Here is a 25024-nt window from a genome sequence, read left to right as displayed (position 1 = left end):
CTGTCCTCTGACCTGGTAATTCTTACCAATTGTTTGTTTGAGGTCACTTTTCTAGTCTCTGCCCTGCCCCAATAATTACTGAGCATGAGATACAATATCAGAGGGTAGATTCTGGATTACGAAAGACCTGAATTTGAATCGTAACTCCAGGATGTGGCTTCAAGACTTTGGACGAGTTCCTCAACCTCTCAGTCACTCAATGCCTTATCTGTAAGGCATCCTGGGCATTTCTAAAAGAAAATATAGGTCTTTGGTGAATGTGTGACATAGCACTTAAGGTAGGCCCTTACCACAACTTGGTAGGGTCCAAGCAGCTGGACAACATCACAACTAGAAAATGGTAAAGTTGAGACCTCGAGGTTTCCATTCCTAAGTATCTACTGGTGAGCAAAACGCCAGGCCACTCACTGTGTTGCTTTTTGACAAACTGACACCTGCTCCAACACAGCACTTTCTCCAAACTACTCACTCACAGCACTGAGGTTTGGGAATATCTTTTTCTACTTGTTTTTTCCTATGTTAACGTATTGTGAAAATAAACGAAACCAACTTAAACCCATAACTTCACAGATACTGTTTAAAGTAAGTATTTAAAAATGAGTCAAATCAAAATTGAGAATATTTTATAAATAAGAGTCCAAGTGGTCTACAATGACCAATTAAGATGGTGGCACACACATGTCTGAAGCTGGGAAGCATTACTCATTTCCCAAACAAGAGAGCCACAGAGCAGAACACGAGTTTGAAAAAATAAGCTCTCAAGGCCCTCTCTGACCAAAGGCATTCACAAAACACTATCTGCTAAATCAAGTCCCCTCCTCAGAGAGTCACAGCGTTCACTCTCATTCTGAATTGAACATACCTGAATTTGTTTAGTTGTGCATTCCTCAAAGTATTTAACCAAGAAACTCTACGTGGTAACAATACAATGGCCTGTCAAACCCACTGTGCAGAAAGCTGAGCGTCACTGGTTAGCAGCCTGGGAACTCAAAGTGTGGTAGCTGAAAGCAGAGGCTGTGGGGCAGGATGCCTGGGTCTTCTCAGTATTATAAACTGTCAAGAGATCCCCTCTCTGACCTTCAGTGTTGGAATCCATAAATGGGGATAATTATTGTGCTGATTTGTTTAGAGCAGGGGTCAGCAAACTCTGCCGCACAAACTATTATTATACATAAAGTTTTGCTGGTACACAGCCACATTCACTCATTCGTGGCAAACTGAGTAGTTACAACAGAGACTGGATGGGCTGCATACCTAAAATATTTAGTATCCAGGCCTTTACAGAAACAGTTTGCTCACTCCTGGTGTACAGCACTGGTTCCCAACTGTGCTACATATCAAAATCATTTAAGGAGCTTTAAAAAGAATGCCAAAGCCTACACACATATACACCCCCCAATTAACTCAATTTTAGGGCACAGGGATCCGACATCACTTAACTCCCCAGGTGGGCCCTGCTAGCCCATGGCTGACGCTCCCAGCACGCGCAAGCTCACCAGGCCCCCAGAGCAGCAAGGGGTTTGACCTGAACGCAACCGTGAAGCGGACCATGGAGAGACCAAGGAAACCGTGACCACTTTGGAGAAGCCAGAGCCAGAGTGAACGAGGGAACAATCCAGAAGTCTGCTTCTAATGACACGGAACTATGAGAGGGAACATAAGGTAGGTAGTACTACACAAAAATAAATAAGGAGGGAGACAGAGGGAAGGAGAGATGGAGAGGAGACAACCTAGGAGATGTGATAGCAGCATATAAAATTAAAATTTTTTGGAAAAACATGACTTGACTTTTTAAATTCAGTAAATAATGACAGTCATGACTAAGAAGCAAATCATGAAGAAGACTGAAGTATATGCAAATAACAGGAGCTTCAGGGGGGCAAAATTAAAGACATAAAAGGAAATGTCTCCAGTGAAAGCAGATGCGAGGTTTCCAGGGGCTGGGGGAGGAGGGAACAGGGAGTCACTCTTCAATGGGAACACAGTGTATGCTGGGGATGATGAAAGGTTTGGGGTAGAGACAGTGATGATGTTTACGCAACACTGTGAATGTCTTTAATGCCACTGAATTGTGCACTTACAAATAGTTAAAATGATAAATATGCATATTTTACCAAAGTAAAAGAGAGTAATGTGAAATAAAGATTTGTACATAAACCTAAAACAAAGAAAAGGAGATGTCTCCAGTTTGAAGAAAGACTCGTAAAGACTAACCATATGCCAGGCAAACCAGTGGAAAAAAAAGATATACATCTGGGCATATTCTGGTAAAATTTCTGAATTCTGCGATACAAAAAGATCCTCTAAGTTTTCAAACAGACATGAAAACGTGGGTGTTTCTATTATTTGGTTTTAATATCTTTTCTGTGGGGTTGATGAACTGAGGGAGAGTTCAGCACACAGTCACGCACCACATAATGACGTTTCAGTCAACGAGAGACTGCGTAGGCCATAGTGATCCCATAAGATCAGTACCACACGGCCTAGATGTGTAACAGGCTATACCATGTAGGTTTGTGTAAGTACACTCTATGATGTTTGCACTATGATGAAATCGCCTATCAACTCATTTCTCAGAACGGATCCCCATCATTAAGCAATGCACAACTGAGCTTTGTCTTCTTCAAGCTGTACACAACAGAAATTTCAACTTCAATCTCTGCAAGGTGAATGATTATTTCAAATGAGACAGCAAGTCAAAGATATCAACAGTTAACATATAATTACAGGGTGACAATATAATCTGTCATCAGACTCCTAAGAATAAAAGAAGGTGCCTTTCACAATTACACTAAGACAACAAGTGTGTCAACCTGAGCACATGGTCATCTTTTAATTACTCAAATGGTTCGTTAACCTTTCAAGTTTCCAGGCATTTTTATCAAAGACTTGACTTTCCTTTTTAAGGATCGTTTTTTGTTATAATTATTTCAGATTCTTTATTCTGAAAGAATTGAAGTTTCATAAATTAAGAGGAAATAATCTATTTTTCTGTTAGCATTAAACAGTACATTTATCTGAAATTAAACAGCATTTGGTTAAGAAAAACTAAAGCACTTTTTATGCTGGACTAGGTATCTTTCAAAAATGCCTAAAAATGAAAAACTGTTTGTTAAATAGCTCTTCATCTTATGAACACATCAGCTCCAAAGAAAAGGGAGCTCATTTTTCAAGGTGTCTGTACATCATAAAGAACACTGGACCTTAATATTTATGAATACAATAAAAATTTATTTGGCATTTTAATCAAATGGAGAGTTTTCTAGTGGGCCATACTGAGCTTCTTCTAGGATTCTGAGTGTATTGATTTTTAAGCTGAAGCTCTTGATGATGGACCTACTACTCATTAACTGAGAATATATCTGAACACCTACTGTGTGCTGGGAGTGACTAAGTATAACTAAGTATACAGAAATAGACCTCAAGGACTAACATCACACACGAATTTAGTGAGAAATGCTACAAGAGGGATGCATAACTTATGGAAAAAGAACAGAGTTTAAATGTTACTAATCATTTGAATGATTAGGGGAAATGTTTCTGAACTATGTTGTTAAAAAAAATAGAAGAAATTCAAAGGGCAGACATGGAAGGGGAAAATCCTTTTAAACGGAGATAACCTCTCAAAGGTCTATATTAGTTATCTATTGCTGCACAACAAATTACTGCAAACTGAGTGCTTTAAATCAACACTCATTTATTGGCACACAGTTCTGCAGGTCAGAGGTCCAGGCACGGGGTGAGTGGTTCCCCAGCTCAGGTGGAACTGGCTGCAGAGAACCTGGACACCAGTGGTGAGGATGCACCTGAATTAATGAAGGGGCGGGGGATCAGTATAACAGGCAGTCAGAGACACACACACACAGGCAGACAGACACTCTGGAGGTCTTGCTGAAAACATGCAGGAAAAAAGATGGAAAACAGTGTAGGCTAAAGTAGAGAAGCCCTTTCTGCCTGTAGGCAGTACCGAGAGCCATGAGCACAAGGTCCAGATCTCAATCATAAATTTTGTTTAAATGTAAGGCTGATAAAATTCACGAGACAAGTTCTAAAACTCTAGAGCAGAGGTCAACAAACTTTTTCTGTAAAGTGCCAAATAGTAAACATTTTAGGCTTTGTTGGCTAAGAGGCAAAATTAAGGATGTTAGGTTGGTACTTACAACGAGAGAGAAAACACATTCCCACAATTTTTTGACAAAACTCAAAGTACAATAATAATTGAGGATAATTTCTTTGTAACGCTTGACAAAGACTCACTCCTTGACCAGACCTCAGTGAGGGTCCTCTGAGCCCTCTTCTCGACTAGACCTCAACCTCGGGCTTCCACGTCTGTCCTTGCAGAGTCCAGTTTTAGCAAGAACTCTGCTAAGTAAGAATCCTCCCATCCTTGATATCTGATCCCCGTTCAATGTCTGATCAAATTCATCTCCCACCATTCCCCAGGTGATGTCTCATCATCCTGTCCCACGTTCAGCAAATAGCCCCCCACCCCTACCCTTGAGGTCTCCTCTTAGCAACTGTCCATCCACTGATTCCCCACAACCTGCGTCTTGGCTGTAAATCCCCACTTGTTTTTGTCGTATTAGGAATTGAGCCTAACCTCCTGCCACATATCGCAATAGTCTTACATCTATCACAACAGACTTGAATAAAGTCTTCCTTACTGCTTTAACAAGCGTCAGAATACTTTTTTAACATACCGGCCAACTAATAAGAAGAATGGATTTTTTTTTGTTGACACTTCACTTAATTGGGGTTCCCAATCATGAAATCAACTGCAAATGTAAAAAGCCATTCTTAGCTCACAGGCTGTAGAAAAACAGGTGGCAGCCCAGATGTGGCCACCAGTGGGCCGTAGTTTGTTGATCCTTGTTATTGGGAATGCAGTTTGGAAGTAAAACAGCTAAGAAACTCCAATACATAGATTCCCTCCAAAGCATTTCCCACGTGACAGCTTCGAAATAACACTGGAGAACGCATTCCTGTCTGGAGAGGGAATGTAGGAATGCAGAATTAGCCTCACATGAAAAGGCACATTAAAAAAGAAAGGTTACCCCATCCAGCCCTTTAGTGCCCTCTTATTTCCTTGAGACTAGTTTCATTAAAAAAGAGAAAAGCAGAAATGGGAAGATTTGAAGCAACAGAAACCCATCAGGTGTATGACTCTAAGCCCAGCTGGAGCTTCTAATAAAGTTCAGCAGTGATTTTCAAACTTGACTGAGATCCAGTTTTCATCAAATAATTCAATATACATATACACTGGATATTATTCATTCATGTATTCAACTAGAAAGATTTATGGAGTGTGACTGATAGCATTCAAGATGCTGGGGAAAATGGAGAACAAGAAAAGCCCTGCCCTCTGGGAGGTTACATACTGGCAGCTGGGGGTAGACAAAATATGCAAAACGGGGAATATGGCAGCTGGTGAAAAGTTCTTCTGGGAAAATAACACAAGAAACAGGGATACGGAGATGTAGCTGGGGTGGAGTTACCATTTTAAAGAGTGTGGTAAACGACATTCTCACCGAAAAGATGGCTTTTTTTAATGAATTTTAATACGGTAGCAGTGGGTATACACTATAACAAATTAGAAAATACAGACTAGCAAAAATGAGGAAATAAAATTATATACCACTACCTAGAGATTACCAGCTTAATAAATCTCATTCCCAATTGTTGTCATCCACATATACTTACAAGTGTGTCTTCTGTACACACATATACATAGCATTTTGTTACCAGCTTTTTTCAGCTATGGAGCTCCACCTCTCCACTTCACTATATTTTCATCTAACACCAAAGCTATAATCAAATTTCTAATTATCTTTAAAAAAAATCCTTTACAGATGGTTTGTCCAAACCAGCATCCAAAACTACACAGTATCTTGATTACGTCCCTTGCGACAGGATGGCACAGACCAACACCCCTTTTTTGTTGGGAAACAAATACTGAACAGTCTGGGAGATTCTTTGTGGCGCTGTTTTGACAGTTCCTCTGCCCACCCCCCACCCCACTTCCTACAGACTGGCATCAGAACCAAAATGAGGGTTCCCAACCTTTTTGCACCCCAGACTACTATGGCATTCTGGTGAAATATAAAGACCTCTTCTGAGAATAACCTTTTATAATGTATAAAATAAAATATGTAATCAAAATATTTTCAAAATTTGATGTAATTATAGATCTGTTTCCTTATTACCATATTAACAAGTCTGGCAGTAGATCTCATAATGACTGTAATTTTGAAATAGTAGTGAGCATAAATATTTCAATCATCTAAAAATGGGACGTCACACAAAAAGATCTGATTTCTACTGATAATAAAGTCATAGGTGCTGCTATTTTTACAGTAGCGTTGTCAACATTTGTAAATTGAAGGAACTGCTGAACTTCAATTAGAGGTTAAATGACAGATTTTTATTCTCCTAAGTCCATGGACCTCTATATTCTAACCACAGAACCCTTAGACCTTAGATGCCTTGATAAGGACCCCTGGCCTAAAGATGGATTTCAGTTAAGCAGAAAACAGCACAGGAGATGCTGTATACTTGAGGTTGCAATCATGGCGGAAGGCACATCAAGTGGCCCATCCTTAGTGATGGCAAGACTCATCACTGTATTAGGACAGTCTGGTCTCTGCACTGTAGGGTCGTGATTTCCTCTATCAATAAGTAAGCAATTTATTTTAATATTTTCACACTCATCTAATGACCAGTTACCCTACCATTCATCTCATGGTTTTAATCTCTACTTGAATAAATAATTTCACAAGAGTTTGCGAGTCAATGTTTTTCTGATTCTATCATGCCTTCCACATTCAGCAGCAGCATTCTGCAGTAAATCAGAGCTTTTCATCATAATTAGGACTATTTGGTCACTATAAAATACAGTCCCTACTAGGAAGGCAAAATATCTGATGCTTTTCCTTTATTTATCAATTTTCAAAGTAAGGAGTCTTTTATTTTTTAAAGATTGGCACCTGAGCTAACAATTTTTTTTTCTCCTCTTCTCCTCAAAGCCTCCCAGTACACAGTTGTATATTTTAGTTATGGGTCCTTCTAGTTGTGGCATATGGGACACCGCCTCAGCGTGGCCTGATGAGCGGTGCCACGTCCACGCCCAGGATCTGAACCAGTGAAACCCTGGGCCACCAAGCAGCAAACTTAATCACTGGGCCACAGGGCCGGCCCCAGGAGTCATTTTAACAATGACCTCAAATGGTGACAAATAAGTACTTTTTCAACTTGAGTGTCATTACTGTTTCCATGTGTTTTGATCCACCACACAACTTCTGATGTCACAACTTTGGGAGTCCCTTCCAGCTGATCTCAATAATCCCACTGGTCTTTAAAAGCTTCCTTAGTTTTTTTTTTTAAAAGTCACTAAGATTTTCCAGTTTCACTCTGTATCTTCCCTGAATTTTGTTTATTTCTCTAGGGAGTTTTGGTTTCTATCCAAAGGAAACAGTGTTAAAGGCCACAATCTAGGCACTAGGGGTAACCCAACACAAATAGATGACACCACTTCTAAGGAAATTTTCAGTGAACAAAACTAGAAAGAATGCATTGGAAAGTGGGTGATAATATGTATTTTTTTATTGTGGCAAAAAATATGTAACATAAAATTTACCATTTTAACCATTTTTAAGTCTACAATTCAGCAGCATTAAATACACTCACAATGTTGTGCAGCCATCACCACTATCCATTTCCGGAACTTTTGCATCCTTCCAGACAGAAATTCTGTACCAGTTAAATAATAAGTTCCCATTTCCCCCCTTCCCAGCCCCTGGTAACCTTCATTCTACTTTCTGTCTCTATAAATGGACCTATCTAGGCATCTCATATCAGCAGAATCATACAATATGTGTTCTTTGGAGTCTGGCTTATTGCACCTGGCATACTGTCTTCAAGATTCATCCATGTTGTAATATGTGCCAGAATTTCATTCTTCTTTCTGGCTGAATAATATTCCGTTGCATATATTTTTAAAGCATGAGTTCATATTGATAGTTTCAATTCTAGCATTAGTGTTTTCACTCAAGCACTTTGATTATATAATTGCATACATTCTCTTCATTCCTAACATCATTTGTATAATTCAGTGCATTTCCAAATGGGGTCCTGGAACCAGTAGTATCCATATCGCCTAGGAATTAGAAATGCCAATTTTCAGGCACCACCCCAGATCTACTGAGTTAAGACTCTGGGAGAGGGTGAGCAGTCTGTTTTAACAAGCCCTTCAGAGGATTCTGATGTGCTTCCAAGTTTGAGAACCTCTTGAATAACATATGCTATATCCTACAATAAAGAAAATGACTACAAACATTACCCTAAACAAAACTACTAAATTTACTGAAAATAAACTGCGTGAAGTTTAAAACGTTTTTTTTTTAGTTTTGTTAGAACACTAAACAATTAGTTATACAGTCAAAATACTAAATTCTAAATAAATCTCTGTGTAGGTGTTTGTTTCATTTCAATTTAAAGGACTGTTCCTACTTATTTTTTAAGTAGATAATGTTTTTATGTGAGTCAAAGGTAAAACCATATAGAAAAGGAACCAACTCATTAATTCTGAAAATGGATAGACTAATCTTGTTCTCCCTGGACAAAGTGACCCCAAGGAAACCAAGTAATTGATCAGGGGGAAATTTCTAGAAGTATTCAAGCTAAAAAGTGAATAAGGAATGATTAAATTAGAGTATCATCATTTTGCAAACACCAATAATATAATCAATTTAAGCAATAATATCAAAGGCTGCTAAACATTATTAAAAAAGATATTATGTACCCTATAATGTTAGTATGCACAGCACCTATGACGTATACTTGCCGAAGTCACACTCGAATCTGGTTAGTGCAAAGTGGTACCTCATAATTTTAATTTGCATTTCTCACCTTGAATTTGTGTTCCCTTCCTGTGAAGGTCTGGAAATGTCCTTTGACCATTACAACACACTGCTTTTATGTAAGTATGAGCTCTGGAGTCAAATAACCTAGCTCAGATCCTGGTTCCATCACTCGCTGCCTGGGTGACATCAGGGAAATTAATAAGCTTCTATGCCTCACTTCCTCGGGCACAAAAGAGGGATCATAATAATGATGACCTCATTCGGGAACTGTGAGAATTAATTAAGACAACACTTAAAACACTTAGGAAGGATCTGGCACACTCTGCAAACATTACCTCTCATTACTGGCCCGTATTTCCAATGTATCATCTGTCTTTTCTGACTAATTTGTAGGCGTTCTTAATATGTAGGAGCCAGAATTTTTCCCCAATATAATCTCCCAACAATCCTTAGGCAGCTGGTCCAATGCTGGGAACCATTCTCTATTAAGATACTTGGAAAGCACACTTTGGAAAGTATGACTGAGGAGAGAAATCAGTATTTTTGACAAGGGTAGAGCTTACTACCAAGTACAGAATCTAAATAATTCTATGGGTAAGAAATCTCTTGAGACCTTCTGTAAGTTTAGATGGTTGAGCCACTCCTTTAAAGTAGCTGTTGAAACTGTCTCAAATAGTGAAGAGCTCTGATATGTACAGAAAGCCACATGATCCGAACATTATAAAACCAAAGAAGCAATCTAGTCCTTAGAGTTTTGGCTTCCAGGGCCATTGGCAAACAGTGGCACATGTGCCACACACCCACCCCGTCCCCCTGTCCCAAGTCAGCTGCAGATCATGAGGTAGCCCCAGCACTTTCCTGCGAGGCTTTCACAACACTCCTGATGGTTACTCGCAACTCACCGGTGCAGACATTCAAGAAATCTGCTCGCCATGTTGATTCTAATACAGAAGCTACACCATAGGCAACCTCGAGCCCAAATGTCCTTTTAAAACTGGTGGAGGGATCATGACCAGAAACTGGCCTGTCCACTTAGAGGGACTGAGCTAAGTGCAGAGGGTCAACAAGGAACCTCTGTGAAAGAGAATCCGCCAGAACACTGACATCGAAGGATTCATCCTAAATATGTGGTAATACAGGCAAAGCTATAAAGGGTGGGGGAGCATGTAGGCAAGAAAAATAATCATGTGATACAGAATCTGCAGGATGTCCATAAAGTCTGAAAATAAAAGGAAAAAATACACGTGTCTGTGTGTATAAAGTCTGGAAATAAAAGGAAAAGGGGGCGGGGAGGTGTGTGTGTACGAAGTCATGAAGGGCATCTTCACTATGCTAAAAAAAAAAAAGTCTACGTTCCGAACTACAGACACCCTGTACATTCCTTTGGTACTCAGAAATTCAGACGAGCACACTGGTCAACTCGCTGAGCTTTAAAACCTTGTTGAGGTTTAAAAATCTATATTCCTGTGACAGAGGAAGGAATAGGGATATGCAAAGAGACAACCAAAGTTCAGCGCTAAGAGAGCTTGTGAAGTGTTCACATCTTAAAGACAGGATCTCGGACAAAAAAAAAACCCAGTTAACAGAATGTGAGCACAAGGTCCCAATGTTGGGATTAGCCTTAAGGAACGAGGGCAGGTCTCAGCCGTAAGTGACAGGCAATCAGTGCTAAGAGTGGTAAGAAATGGCAGGCAAAGCTCAGGAACCATGCAGGCCAGAGGCTAAGAACTAAACAATCCAACACCTGCCCCCCAAGAAAACAGCCCCGGCACGCACTTACTATTATAATGCCATGAATCAGTCCTAGTCAAACAATTGAGCTCCATTAAATGCGCATGCAAAGTCTGCAGATTATTAAAAATATCTCAGTAATCCTGTCAGGTTTGGTTTGGTTTGATGGGATATGTAAAATCATAGAATTTTAGCAGCTAAAGAGCCTTAAGGATAATCTAGTTCAAAACCTCATTTTACTATCCAGGAAAGTGAGGGCCAGAAAAATTATAATTTGCTAAGGGTCACAATTCTACTTGGCGGCAAAGCCAACACGAGGCCCCGGATACACTCCGTCTCATTGCTGTTTGCTCTGTATCCTCCTTTCTGGTCGCCTTTATCAAAGAAGGGACAGGAATTCCGATCCCTGCTTACCCAGCACAGTTTTAACATGCAGATGTAAACCCTCCCTAAAAAGTAACTTAGAGGGTTATAAATTCTTTTCACTTCAGATGGAGACCTACGAAAAATGCAACTACCCTCCCTATGATGTTGTTATGTCCTTCATCTTAACATGGCAGCCAAGTTTGAGATAGGGTCATCTATTACTCCAGGATAAAATTTTCCATCTCACTAGCGCAGATAAGAAAAGGACTGATTACTTAATAACTGATAATACAACACTGCAGTCCTACGTAAGACTACCCCGGGTCATTCCCACAACCACTTGATCATAGGAGAACGGGATGTCAAAATTCTTTCCTTCAATGGTTAGTTACCCTTCATAATCCGTACTAGGTGAGAGCTCTCAGTTACTGTTTTCCCATCAGTCAGCCACCTCTAAGGAAATGGTTCAAAGTAAACAAATCTCCTGTATCTTTTGTTTCACAAAGATTTACCCCCAACCCTACACTGCCAAAGTGGGCATTTAGATTGTGTGTGACTTTTATGGACGTAACAATCCTGAGAATTACAGGCCTAGAGGTCACAGTCCCGGGCCAGAAGTCTCAAGTGTAACTCGAGAGGATCAACTTCCTGTCCATGCTTAGTTGACAAACCTGTAAGATGGGGACAACACCACCCTCACAAAGTTGTTTTAATGATTGAGATGTCCTATGTGAAGTACTTGGCACAGTACCTAGCACACGATAAATATCTGAATGTTGGCTGTCATCAGAACTTTTAAATCAGTTAAGAGTGCTTATATATAAAGCTAGTTCTGAAGGCCAAAGACCTCTGTAGACACCTGAACTTTCTCTAGTCATGGTTTTTCCAGGTATGTAATTACTAAACTGGTTTTAGGGGAAAGTCAAACTAGCATCAGAAAGAAACAGTTTTCAACCATGTAATTCAATCACGGACCCTTGAAGGTTTACTTCAAACCGAGAAGCAGCTGGTCTATCAAATTAACTTCATCAGAAGGCTAAGAAGCGTCTTCTGAATCCCATTCTCTTGCAAGAGAAAATGAGAAGGAGAAGATGGAGATCTTTGGATTGACTTTCCTATCCTGCAACATGCCAACAGAAAAATAAAGGCATCAATGAAATAAACTCAGATTCGGAATAAAATACAGCCACGAAGGCTTACATAGTTTCGCAGACTAGCAGAACATCAAAGAAATTAAAAAGAGCAAGAGAGAATCTTAATGAGCTACGTTCTGTTCACCTTCCAGAAATACTTTTCCAGGCACAAAGGGAGCTGTTATTCACTAACGGCAGGTCCTAGGGCTCTCTACACCTTCCTTTCCATTTAAAAGCTGCCGTCAGGGCCAGCCCCGTCGCTGAGTGGTTAGGTTTGCCAGCTCCGCTTCGGCGGCCCAGGGTTTCCCTGGTTCAAATCCTGGGCGCAGACCTAGCACTACTCATCAAGCCAAGCTGATGCGGCGTCCCACATGCCGCAACCAAAAGGACCCACAACTAAAAATATACAACAACACACCAGGGGCCTTTGGGGAGAAGAAGGAAAAATAAAATCTTAAAAGCTGGGGCCGGCCCGGTGGTGCAGCAGTTAAGTGCACACGTTCTGCTTCGGCGGCCCAGGGTCCACCGGTTTGGATCCCGGTGCAGACATGGCACCGAGTGGCAAGCCATGCTGTGACAGGTGTCCCACATATAAAGTAGAGGAAGATGGGCATGGATGTTAGCTCAGGGCCAGTCTTCCTCAGCAAAAAGAGGAGGATTGGCAGTAGTGAGCTCAGGGCTAATCTTCCTCAAAAGAAATTTTTTAAAAAATTTAAATTAAAAGCTGCCACCACCTACTCTCACTCGACGTACTAAGACTTATTAATGTAGAAGGTCTCCAGAATTCCCCCTCTTATCTTTGCTGCACACAGTGACAAGAGGACACTGGCAATTTAAAAGGTTTTACAATCACTAAAATGGGAAAGGATGGAAACACTACAAAGGAACCTGAGAACATTACAAAGTTTAAAAAAGGGAAAGCCTGACAAAGTCCTCACATCATGGTCCCAGTCTGTGGTTGTTAACTTCTAGCTAAGCTGACAGACAAGTTTTTCAACTTTATCTCTGAGGGACAAATTCAAATACGTTTTGGTTTTTTTTCCCCCCCCAGCAAGGAGCCCTGAAAAATCAAGTCAAGAGTAGAATAGTTAACTAGGGTTCTTTTAGTACACAATATTCTCAAGTAGACAAGATAATCTCGCAGGTTCAGACTAGATGACACCCATTCCCAAGAGCCTTACCTCAAAAAGCCTGCCATCCCCTAGGAGGTACTGCCCTTTCTGGGTCTATCTCGGCAGGGAAATCATGCGGCCAAGCTAGCCATTTCTTCCTAAGAGCTTCTGAGTCCAAACCTTGAAATTGCTGACATCCAACAATTAAGTGAGCGTGATAACAGATGGGGTGACTATCAAGCTGAAGGACCAGAAGACAACGACACATGTAGCGGTGAACCTAGGCAGATTTCAGGAAGGGCACAGTGCAGAAACTAGACAGCAATGGAAAGATGTGGAAACAAGAGGGAAGGAAGACAATGGATTCCAGCTATTTTGCAAGAAGCTTAACCGTGAAGGAAGGGGAGTAACTACTCCCACATGGTACTACAAGGGGGTATTGGTGGGGGAGGGGGTTTGTTTTTGTTTTAACAGAGGAAAAAGGACATGGCTACGTATGCTGAGGAGAAACATCATAAACGGGGAAAAAGATTAAAACATAGGAAAGATAAGTGATGGTTTCTCAAGAGGTAGGAGGGAATTGGATCAAGAAAAGGAGGTGGGTGGGGCATTTTTAACTATCAAATGAAGAGTGGGAGTTTAAACCTCGACCTTGTAAGCTGGGTCTTCTGCTTTGAAGAGCCTCAAGCTTATCCATGATAGGTTCATCCCAAGTTAAGAATAATACAAGATTCTTCCCCAAGTCCTACTTGAGAAAAAAAATTGTGAGGGAAATGGAATTTCTTTATACAAAATTTTCTGAGTGCTTCTGTGCTAGACACTGAGGATAGAGAGGTAAGTATGAGCATCAAGAGTTCACAATCTGGTATGAGAGCAAGGACTGTAAATAAATAATTTCAAATAGTATGATAGCTGAGGAAATACAAGCAAACACAAGGTAGGACATGGTCACAAGGAATGGAAGAGTCACCCAGCATTGTCAAGATGTACTGCAAGTTCCATGGTATCCGAAAGACTGTAGAATTCTAATCGAGTCTTGGCCATAAAGAGAGAGTTTATGCTTGGTCTTGTTTAAAACAAACAAACAAAAAGGCAGGTTTATAAAAAAAAGAAGAAGATTAATCTAATAGAAAGCACATCTGTCTTAAATAGGGTCCTCGAGTGAAAACACCACTCGTCAATTTCTCTTTGCCTCTTTCATAAGAAGAGGTGGGAAGAATTGCACAATAAAACAAAGAATGCTTTTAAGTCTTATCTTGATGGGAAATGAATCAATTTAATTAGACTTAGATGCAAGTAGGCTTAAAGAAAGAAAAGTTTAACAACTGCATTAAAGAAAATGTATTACAGTTGCACCTTGAAGGCTGCTCTAAGCTTCCTTCAATTAAATCTAAGGACAGTTTAGACTGAAGTGTCATCCCCAATACCATTTACAACCTGCCTTCTATCCGGCCCCAATATGAGGCCATCACAGAAGCGCCTGTTACATGCCTATCACTATTCCAGGAGCTACAGTCACAGGAGGGAGCAAAACAGAGTCTCTGACCTCAATGGAACTGACATTCTCGATGGGGCCAGGTCACACATTTGGAACTATATATTCTAATTCAGAAATGTCTTCACACAGGGAGTATGTCCTGTGTTGAGGAGGATGGGAGAGAGGGAGGTTGGGGAGCTGATTTAGGGCACTGAGATTACCCCAAGCATCCCCTCCTTCTGCCCAGCCTCAGTAGGGGGCATGCTTGTTCCTCTTCTAGGGAGACATCCTGGCCGCAAGCACAATTCCCGAGCAGGCGGGATGAGCACTTTCACAAGGAGAGCTAGCAATCCTGCTGAAATATTTCCTTCATGTTCATGACTGTTGTCTAAAAGGGTTGAATAAAAATTCTAAAAAGTAGATTGTAAAGGTGATGGACAATTGAGCCTTCTTTGTAAGGAATATATAATTCAACAGACCTGCCCCCACAAATGGTGATTACTCAGGAACAAAAGATCTCAAATTACGCGCAATTTAAAGATTACGTAATTTAAAATTAGGAAGGCAAAATATGGGAGGGAAAAAAGGCAACAGATGGATGTTTTTTATTTTACTTAAACTAAGAACCAAGACTGTCAGTCATGTGAACTGATAAAGAGCTAAAAGCAAGCAGCAAATGCCAGAAATATGAGTTGATTCAGGTTCACAGCCTAGCAACCAAGTTATGCACCCTGACAAAGGAAATCTCTGCTTGTGGTTGGCCCAACACACCTGTCAATCAAAAGTCAAGACTATGACAAGGATGCTCAGTCCTGCCTTTTTAGTCCCAGCCAAAGCAGCAAGAAAATAATGAAAGAAATATATTATCAGATGATGAGTTGTGTCTAAAAGTCTCAAGAGGGTCAACTGGAAAAACTATTAGAAAATAAAAATGCACAGAGAAGGTGGCCAAATACAAAATGACCCCTTTTAGACATGTCAAATATATTAAACTTCACTTATAATCAGAACGCAAATTAAAACAAGGTTTTTCTGTTTTTACTTATCAGAAGACCAAAAAAAAAAAATTCCCAAAGCAAGTACATGTCTAGGAAATTGGGCCTCTCACAGTTTCTCTATACTCTTCTATTATTTTATACTAATAAGGGACCACCAAAAGGAACAAAGTCTCGGGGCCGGCCCCGTGCCCGGGCATTAAGTTTGCATGCTCCACTTCAGTGGCCCAGGGTTTCAGGGGGTTCAGATCCTGGGCACAGACATGGCACCACTCATCAGGCCATGCTGAGGTGGCGTCCCACACGCCACAACTAGAAGGACCCACAACTAAAAAATATACAACTATGTACCAGGGGGCTTTGGGGAGAAAAAGGAAAAACAAAATCTTTTAAAAAAAAGGAAATAAGTCTCTATTTTAAAACTAAAATAAAGGACTTAAGGCACACCAGGGCAGGGGTCATCGTGTTCGGGTGCCTGCTGCACCCGAGCATCGGGCCCTCAAATTTGTCCAGGTTTGGGTGAACGCTTGCTGCTACTAGACACTCTCAGTTCATTCATTTAGCATCACAACACATATTTAAAAGCTTACTGTCCTTAACTCCATGACAATGACAAAGACACCTTTAGCACCTCACTCTCCACTTTACAAATCATTTTTCTTGTCTCCTACCAATAAGGCCCTATGCTAAAGCTCAGTTATCTGTCCTAAAAATGTCTCTTGATTTTCATCCGTCTTTACTCCACGTGGAACAGTCCCTCCCTCCCTGTGAGGCAGCTGCCCTCAATTTGTTCCTCTGCTCTGTCTTCTACCTTCTTTTGTTGCAGCCAATGACAGCTGGTGATGACGGTTAACGCTTCAGGTTGGTGGGCTACTAGACAACAGCTTCTCAACCCAGGTGACATCAGAATCAGCGTAGAGCTCTGAAAAATACCAGCGTCCAGGCCCCATCCTTAAATCAGAGCATGAGGTCTGTGGCCTGGGCATCTGAACTTTTAATTCAATGCAAGGTGGAAAACATCGACAGCAAACTCACCAAGCAGGTTACAGGAAGGTGGAGATAACTACTCCCCTCCACCCCTCGGGCTGGGATGCAGGGCCTGGACTGTGGCCTAGAGCATCCTTCACCATTTCACTTGAGTATGCCAAATAAACGTCATCATTATCCATGTACGTCATGCTATGAAAATTCTTGGAAAGAATTGCCATAAAGAATGGAAGTGGAGGCTGGCTTTTTGCACAGTGGTTAAGTTCGTGTGCTCTGCTTTGGCACCCCGGGGTTCTCCAGTTCAGATCCTGGGCACAGACCTACACACTGCTCATCAAGCCATGTTGTGGCGGCATCCCATATACAAAATAGAGGAAGACCAGCACAGATGTTAGCCCAGGGACAATCTTCCTCAAGCAAAAAGAGGAAGATTAGCAAGACATGTTAGCTCAGGGCTACTCTTCCTCACCAACAAAGAAAAAGAAAAGAAAAAGAATGGAAGTGATTATGTGCTACAGGAGATCAGAGACATACTAGGTTGGGGAAAGGTTTTGTGCCCAGCAGATGGTCATGACTGAAAAGGTCTATCGTCCCTTTAGCAAAGTTGTTCCTAACTCAGTCTTGCAAATTTCCCTTTGGAAATCCCAGTGCCTATAATAATTTCTAAAACTCCACCAGTTACCCTCCTGCTATCTCCTGTTGTCTTACCAGAGGGCAGCAATAGAGGAAGTTGCTGGTTAAATCAAAAAGAGCCCGATGGTGGAGTCTAACCAAGGAGAGGTGTGACAGATACTGTGTAGCTAGAAGGCAGGAGGCGGAGTTCCAGAAAGGGATACCAGCCTAGGAGACAAGGGTAAAACTGGTCTAATAGGCACCCTCCCCCTAAAAAAGTCATACCCAGAGATGAGAAGTCACGCAAGGCCACCTGTGTCTCCAAGCAGAGCAGGCAATGAATAACTATCGCTGAACGACCGCAAAAGCAGGCAGGTTAAACAGCTAGGACACGAGTCATCAAGAACGCTGCTAGAGAAACGCAGATCTCAAAAGCACATTCTGGTCTTCGCACAGACCCTGCTCTCTGTGGGAAGGCAGATTCAAACCTGGGCCCGCAGCTTCAGACAAAGAGGAAAAAGGCGACCAGGGTGTTGGGAGGTAATGGGGGTAGTCCTGGATTAATTTTATACCAATCCCTTAAACCTTCCATTCGTTCCCTTCAGGGCCTGAACAGAAGGGATCTGAGGACAAGAAATGCTTCCCTGGGTGAAAAGATGAAAAACCCAGCATCTGCAATGTGCTCAGCATGGTACCAAAAGCGGCCAAGACAGATACGTGCCTTCTGGGAGTCGCCTACTCTACCTCCCCGTCCCACCCCACTCCGACCGTAGGAGACTCCTTGATCAGACAGGCAAAATTTCTGAAAAGTTTAGTGGTGAAGGGGAAAAAAAAAAACTGAGCTTGGAAGATATATTGCTTTTTAAACTCACTCTTCAAACTAAAATTGTCTGCATTTGAACATAAACGCAAGCTAAACCATACAAAAAGCCTTAAAATTTCATTAAATTTAGTCAGGCAACAATTAAAAATTCATCGAGCAAGTGTGCATCTACAGCTTCGTAATCTTTGCAAAACTGAGTTAACAGGGGCCGGCCCCATGGCAGAGTGGTTAAGTTTGCGCACTCCACTTCGGTGGCCCAGGGTTTTCATGGGTTCGAATCCTGGGCTCGGACCTAGCATGGTTCATCAAGCCATGCTGAGGTGGCATCCCACATAGCAGAAGCAGAAGGACCTACAACTAGAATGTACAACTATGTACTGGGGGGCTTTGGGAAGAAGAACAAAAAAAAATAAGATTGGCAACATATGTTAGCTCAGGGCCAATCTTTAAAAAAAAAACTGAGGGGCCAGCCCGGTGGTGCAGCGGTTAAGTGTGCACATTCTGCTTCGGTGGCCTGGGGTTTGTCGGTTTGGATCCTGGGTGCGGACATGGCACCGCTTGGCAAGCCATGCTGTGGTAGGCGTCCGACATATAAAGCAGAGGAAGATGGGCATGGATGTTAGCTCAGGGCCAGTCTTCCTCGGCAAAAAGGAGGAGGATTGGCGGCAGATGTTAGTTCAGGGCTAATCTTTCTCAAAAAAGAAATTTAAAAAAACTGAGTTAATGGGGCTGGCCCCGTGGCCGAGTGGTTGAGTTCGCGCGCTCCGCTGCAGGCGGCCCAGTGTTTCGTTGGTTCGAATCCTGGGCGCGGACATGGCACTGCTCATCAAACCACACTGCAGCAGCGTCCCACATGCCACAACTAGAAGGACCCACAACTGAGAATATACAACTATGTACCGGGGGGCTTTGGGGAGAAAAAGGAAAAAAATAAAATCTTAAAAAAAAAAAACTGAGTTAATAAACTAACTACAAATAAATAAAAATAAATAAATAAATAAAACTACAAAAACTTAAAGAACTCTATATCCTAATTCTTGTCTGTTTATGAGAAAAATGTTGACACAAAGTAAACTAGTTATATTCTCTGGACTTAACAATTCCTCCATAGGAATATAGCCAATAGAGAAAACTACTTTCAGAGAAGCCACTGGATAAAACAAAGTCATTAAATACCCTTATAAGAAATTTTGCCGTGTGTCTTTTCTGAGTTACTTCTAACAGCTGATACTTCTGTTTTTAAACCATCTTTACAGGCCCCTGGGAAGAGAAGCTGTAAGTGGGTTGGAGGAAGGGTGCCCAAACACTCCTGCCTGTATTTGTTTCTACTATTTTGATTTCTGGTATATTGCCAAACCCACCAACTTCTCTTATCTTCCTGATGCTGCAGGACTCCAGGCAGGCAAGAAACAACAGGATTCAGAGACCGGGTCATGCGAGACTTTCTCATCACATTGGAAAAACTTAAGACTTGCATTCATGGACCAAATGCCTAAGTGTGCCCCAAATTCTGCAATATTTCCGAGTAACACTGCCAACCTGACCATGAGAGGCGGCACCCCTTTGATTAAGCAGAGAATCTGTGTGTAAGACTACTCTTTGGATGAAAGAATCATGTCTTCTTATTTTGTCCCTAAACTCCTAGCACTCAGCACTGTCCCTACCACATAACAGTAACTCATTCAACGTGCATGGAAAGAAAAACTAATTTGGGTTGAGCATTGGGAAATAAGGCTAGAGAGGTATGTGAGACCTTGAATTTAAAGACAAAAACCTGACTCTTGACCCACAGGAATTCAAGCCACAGCAGCTTGCTGGTCTATTCCTTAAAATCACCTTGCTAACACTCCCTCTGTTGCACTTGCCTGGCAAAGCAGCAGCCAGGCTAATTCCAACGATTCACATCTCCAGGCTGTTGACGAAACTGGAGAGAAACAACTGTGCTAACCATCCCCCTTAGAATTTGATCACAGGCAAAAATAGACACAACTCCACACTGTTGATGTTTTTATTATCCCAGTACGTTCATTTTCCCACTTTCCAAGAGGCCCACCTCACTCCTCCTCTGCCTTCCTCTTCACATCGTCTGCTCACCCCTTCCACTCACCCCTTCCTCCCTCATACGCCTCTGTGTCTTAGGAAACAGAAGCCATGGGGCAGGAACTCCTTACCCCCACCTTTACTCCCACTGCCCTCCTGCCTGCCTTTATGCCCAGGCTCACCACCTTCCCGCCCATCACTATGTGGGGATGAAACTTCCCTGCTGCCATCAAAAGGTAAACGCCCCACCTGTGCTCCAGCTCCCATCCCATCTCACCTCCATCATCCATTTCCCTCTTCTGAATTATTCCCAGCCGTATTCAGACATGCTCTAACATTCTCTTTCTTTCCTAAGAAGCCTTCCTTCACACTAGACTCCTTCCTCATCTAGGTGCTGTTACTGCCATCTTCACCCCGCTCTCCCTTCAAGCCACCCCAACCTCCGGTCCACAGATACTGCTCATGGAGGGCACCGAAGAGCCAGGCTGTCAAATCCAGTGGTCAGCTCCTTGGTCTTCCTGTTCTAGATTTCTCAGGACTTCTCAACTGGGGTGCCCATTCCTGTCTTCAAACCTTAACTTCTCTTGGCTTCTATGATCAGATACTCTTTGTTGCCCCCCCCATCTCCCCAGCTGCTGCTCCTCAGGCTCCTCCACTGCTCCCACGGAGCTTCTGCCTCAGCCACCACCTCCTCCTCTCATCCATACACTCTCCCCTAGCTGACCTCCACCAGCCTTGTGTTTTAAATACCATGTGTAGACCAATGGTTCCAGAAAGCATCTTTCCTCTTCAGTAGGGCCACTCACCATCCCTCACCAAAACTCAGATGGCCTCTTCCCCATCACGCAGTGCAATCTTTCCCTTGCCTCAGGCCATGCTCAAGTCCTAACTTCTCCAGGAAAATGAAAAAATCTTCCAATGATTCCTCAGCCCCACTGATCTCTCCCTTTTCAGACTTCCTAAAGCATTTAAACAGTCAGCAGTGCAAGATTATCACTTAATTACAGACATTCTCTAATTGTTCCCTAAATGTCTGCTTCTTCTGTGCACATTCTTTCTCCCCAACTAGGTTTAAGTTCCTGAATAATCCAAGCATTCCTTTTTGCGTACCTGGCACTGAGCTGCGCACATCGGTGATGTCCAAGTATCAGTTCTTTGATGGCGAAGAAACATTTTATAAAGCAAAAACCAAAAGTCATGCATTATTTTGGTCTGTTAAACAGTCTGAGAAAAATCTGGACTTTGTTCCTAAGTTACTTGACAAATCATAAATCAATTTAAAAAGAGAAAAAAAACTTTGTCTAGAATCACCACGTAGCATCATGAGGAAGACACTAACATTTGGAAAAGCAGGGCTAAATTTGTAAAGCTTTTATCAGTGAAGTCCTCAGAATTTTTTAAACAAAATATTGATCAGTGCTTCATATAAAACACAGGAATATAATAAATAATTTATACTTCCAACCAAAACATTAAATTCAGTTAAATTTTTATTCACTGTGTCTGTAAAAATAATAAATGCAATTTAATCTTTTAATACAAAAGGCTACAGGAGATACAGGGAGCAAGTGTGGTCAAGCCAAGGATTTCCGCTAGACCTCTCCGTAAACAGGACTACGGAAATGAGTGCTGTTCTCTAAAACAGTTGAAGGGTTTGAGCTTTAGGCTATGTTGAAGCCAGTTAATCCACTTAGTAGAAACAGCCTAATGTTTCATTATTAACAAAAGAAAGTTCTATCTTATCCTTGCCATCTTCTCAACCCCGTCAATTTTCCATGCCACAGTCACATCACAACTTGGCTGAAAACGCTTGGGCACAACTAAGGAATTAAAACTCAAAGCAAAGAGCCTGCCCTCTGACCATTCTGAGCAGTGGACACCTGCCCTTGACATTCATCTCAGCAACATCACCCACTCCAAGCCAGTGGGCACAGTGGAATCCCCCACCTTCTATCCTCTCATTTCCGCCCCTGGCCCTTTCCTTCAATTATCTTTCTCATCCTTCTTGAACTGGCTCAGGATCCTCAGATCCCTGAACTCACTAACTGTGCCCTCTTCTGCTTCCTTTTCTACACACACCCTGATATTAGAGCGGTCACCTTACTGTTCTGGGACTTATTCATGAATCTTTCTCCCCAAATACCTGTAAGTTCCTGACAAAGAAAGGCTATGTTTTTATTTATATTCTGTCGGGACTTGAATAGTGTCCCCCAAAAAGATATGTCCATGTCCTAACTCCTGGTACCTCTGAAAGTGACCTTATTTGGAAATAGGTCTCTGCAGATGTAATTAAGTTACAGATCTTTAGATGAGATCGTCCTGGACTTAGGGTCGACCCTAAATTCAATGACTGGTGTTCTTATAAAGAAAGGAGAGTATCTGAGACCCAGAGACACATGGGGAAGTAGGCCATGTGAAGACAGAGGCAGCGACTGGACTGGGGCTGCCACAACCCAAGGAACGTTGGGAGTGAAAGCAGCAAGGAGTCTCCCTTAGAGCCTTCAGAGGGAGCTGGCCCTGCAGCCACCTTGATTGTGGACTTCTGGCCTCCAGAACTGGGAGAGGAAATGTCTTGTTTTAAACCACCAAATTTGTCGTAATTTGCCGCAGCCCTAGGAAACTGACACCCAGTCCAAATCCCAACATGCTGCCTGTTACCTAGGAACCACTCAACAAACCTGTGTTGAACTAAGAAAGATGAAGGCAAGGAGGAAAGATGAGAAAGCATCTGAACCACAGGGCAGGAAACCAGGACACAGACCTGGCCGCTAACTCACTATGGGAACATAGGTAAGTCGCTTCTCCACATGCCCTCTGATTCATTCCCCAGGAAAATGAGGGAACTGGCCCAGAAGACCCTCCACCAAGTCCAGTGTACCCTGAACCAACTTCATCCAGAGCATCAGATAAATTATAATTTCTCTCCATGAGTAAATAAATTTTATTAATTTCATTTTCTTCTAAAAAGCTTTCAGGTGCAAAAAAGTTAGATTTAAATGACATTTCAAAGGCACTTATATTGTAATCAGCTCATGAAAAATTCAGCAAAATCATTTGATAACATGCTGAAAAGTGACTTTCCACAATATCACCTATTTTTTTCCTACCAAGCAAAATCAACAATTTCTAAGTAATTGATTCAATCCAGCCAGAACTGTTGACATTTCAGAAAAACTCCACGTAAACTTGACTCAACTTAAGCACCAGTGAGCCAGAACACAAACGTACAATGACTAATTTCTGCTGAGAAACAAGGGCCATCTCCCACACAGGGGTTTTCTCCACTTGACCAAGACTATAATTAAGGGCCTATACCCAAAATTTCCACTTCAAAGAATCTGGCTAAGAAATACATAAATAAATACAGCTGCTGCCACTACCAAATGGTCTAGCGTTCCTCAAAGAGTCAAACAAAAACAAAAACTATTTTACCTGTTTTCACACCTCCATAAACAGAAACACACAATTTTCCTGTGTTAAACCTCTCCTTTCAAACAAATGGAAATGAAGAATAGACTAAGGTGTTCCTAGGAGATTTATACTTCTCTTAGCGTATTTCCTGCTTATTTTAGGTTAAATTAAAAGCCGTATTTTAAGTTTCTTCATGGGTCACGCTGCTCCCCTGCCTTCATGTTTTTATAGCGGCAGCCTTGTTTCTTTTTTAGGAAACCAACCAAAACAACATAGGGGAACATGAAGCCAAGGGACTCGTATTTCACTTCGACAAAACATCCATTAGAAACACTGAAACTTTTCCAAACCAATTCATCGTTCAGAAAATAAAATTAAATCACTGGGGCCAACTGTTCAGATGGAACTGGCAGCACCACGCTCGTAAAACTGGACCGTGAATCTCAGCACAAACTGAGTTACAAGACCCAAAACTTTCCCTTCCAGGTGGAAACTCAACCCGAAAATCAAGTCCCTCGAGTTCGAAGGCTCAACAGACTTTCAGTTTTCAATTCCGGAGTTCTCAGCTTTTAAATGTGAGCTCTCGCGCGTGGAAAAGGGGCTGGAAGGTGCATGGCTCCATCTCAAATGTGATTCCAGCCTTCAAAAGCAACTCCATTTTAAAAGATGCTCTTTAACTGTAATAACACCAAGATAGCAAAAGGCAAGGGAATAAGCCTGGGGTTTGGGGATCACACACACGGGCGTTCAAAATCCCGGCGTTGTTTTGGTATTCTGCAAAACAGCATCTATGTGTATTAATTTGCACAGAAGCTGGAGGCCTGACGCTGTGTTCTCTGGAACACAGAATTGAGCAATGAGTTTTCTGGAGGTCCAAGCACAGGATGAGTGAGCTTTAACTCTGCCGACTACACGTTTACTTGCATCCTCACGTGGCACGGCGCGCTACGCCCGGACAGCGCGGGGCGCGCCCTGGAACCCGAAAACTTTTACTTTGCAAACTAGCGGAGCCGGGAGGCGCCTCCGAGGCAGAGTCACTCGCCTTGCCCAGAAACGTGCCCGTGCCGAGCCCACCCGGCACCTCGCTTCCCGCAGCGCTGCCCTTGCCCGCAGCTTCATTCACACAAAGGCGCCTGGGGCTGGCGGGCCCCTCTCCAAAGCGGCGCGGAGAGATGCCGCGCGTCGACACAGCGCCGGAGGGAGAGGACCGCGCCAGGGCTACTCACAGGGTGACCGTGCGGTTGGGCAGCGTGTCCGGGGGCAGGACCTGCGCGAGCTCCAGGCTGCTGCACACCACCTTACCCTCGGCGGCGCCCGCCGCCCTGCTGGCCCCTCGGGGCCGCCCGTCGTGCTTGCAGCCCGGGGGCAGCGCCGCGGCGCCTCCCAGCAGCGCGAGCAGCACAAGCGGCAGCAGCGGCGGCGGCGGCGCGCGGCCCCACCGGCGCGCGGGCGGCTCCATGCGGCGGGCCGGGGCCTGCG

At 42.6% G+C, this 25024-nt stretch overlaps 1 protein-coding gene across 1 annotated transcript in view; it reads right to left on the bottom strand.

The window, feature by feature from the left end:
• The window catches only part of ADGRA3 (adhesion G protein-coupled receptor A3), a 126483-nt gene extending 101465 nt beyond the window's left edge, over positions 1 to 25018 (bottom strand). Inside the window, exon 1 of the mRNA XM_046656133.1 lies at positions 24772 to 25018. Coding sequence (XP_046512089.1) covers positions 24772 to 25004 — 233 coding nt within the window. The 5' untranslated portion in view covers positions 25005 to 25018. The remainder of the gene's footprint in view (positions 1 to 24771) is intronic.
• Positions 25019 to 25024: the final 6 nt, after the last annotated feature.

Source organism: Equus quagga, chromosome 3 (genome assembly GCF_021613505.1).
Source record: "Equus quagga isolate Etosha38 chromosome 3, UCLA_HA_Equagga_1.0, whole genome shotgun sequence".
Lineage (NCBI taxonomy): Eukaryota > Metazoa > Chordata > Mammalia > Perissodactyla > Equidae > Equus > Equus quagga.
This window is presented reverse-complemented; position numbering and strand designations above follow the sequence as displayed.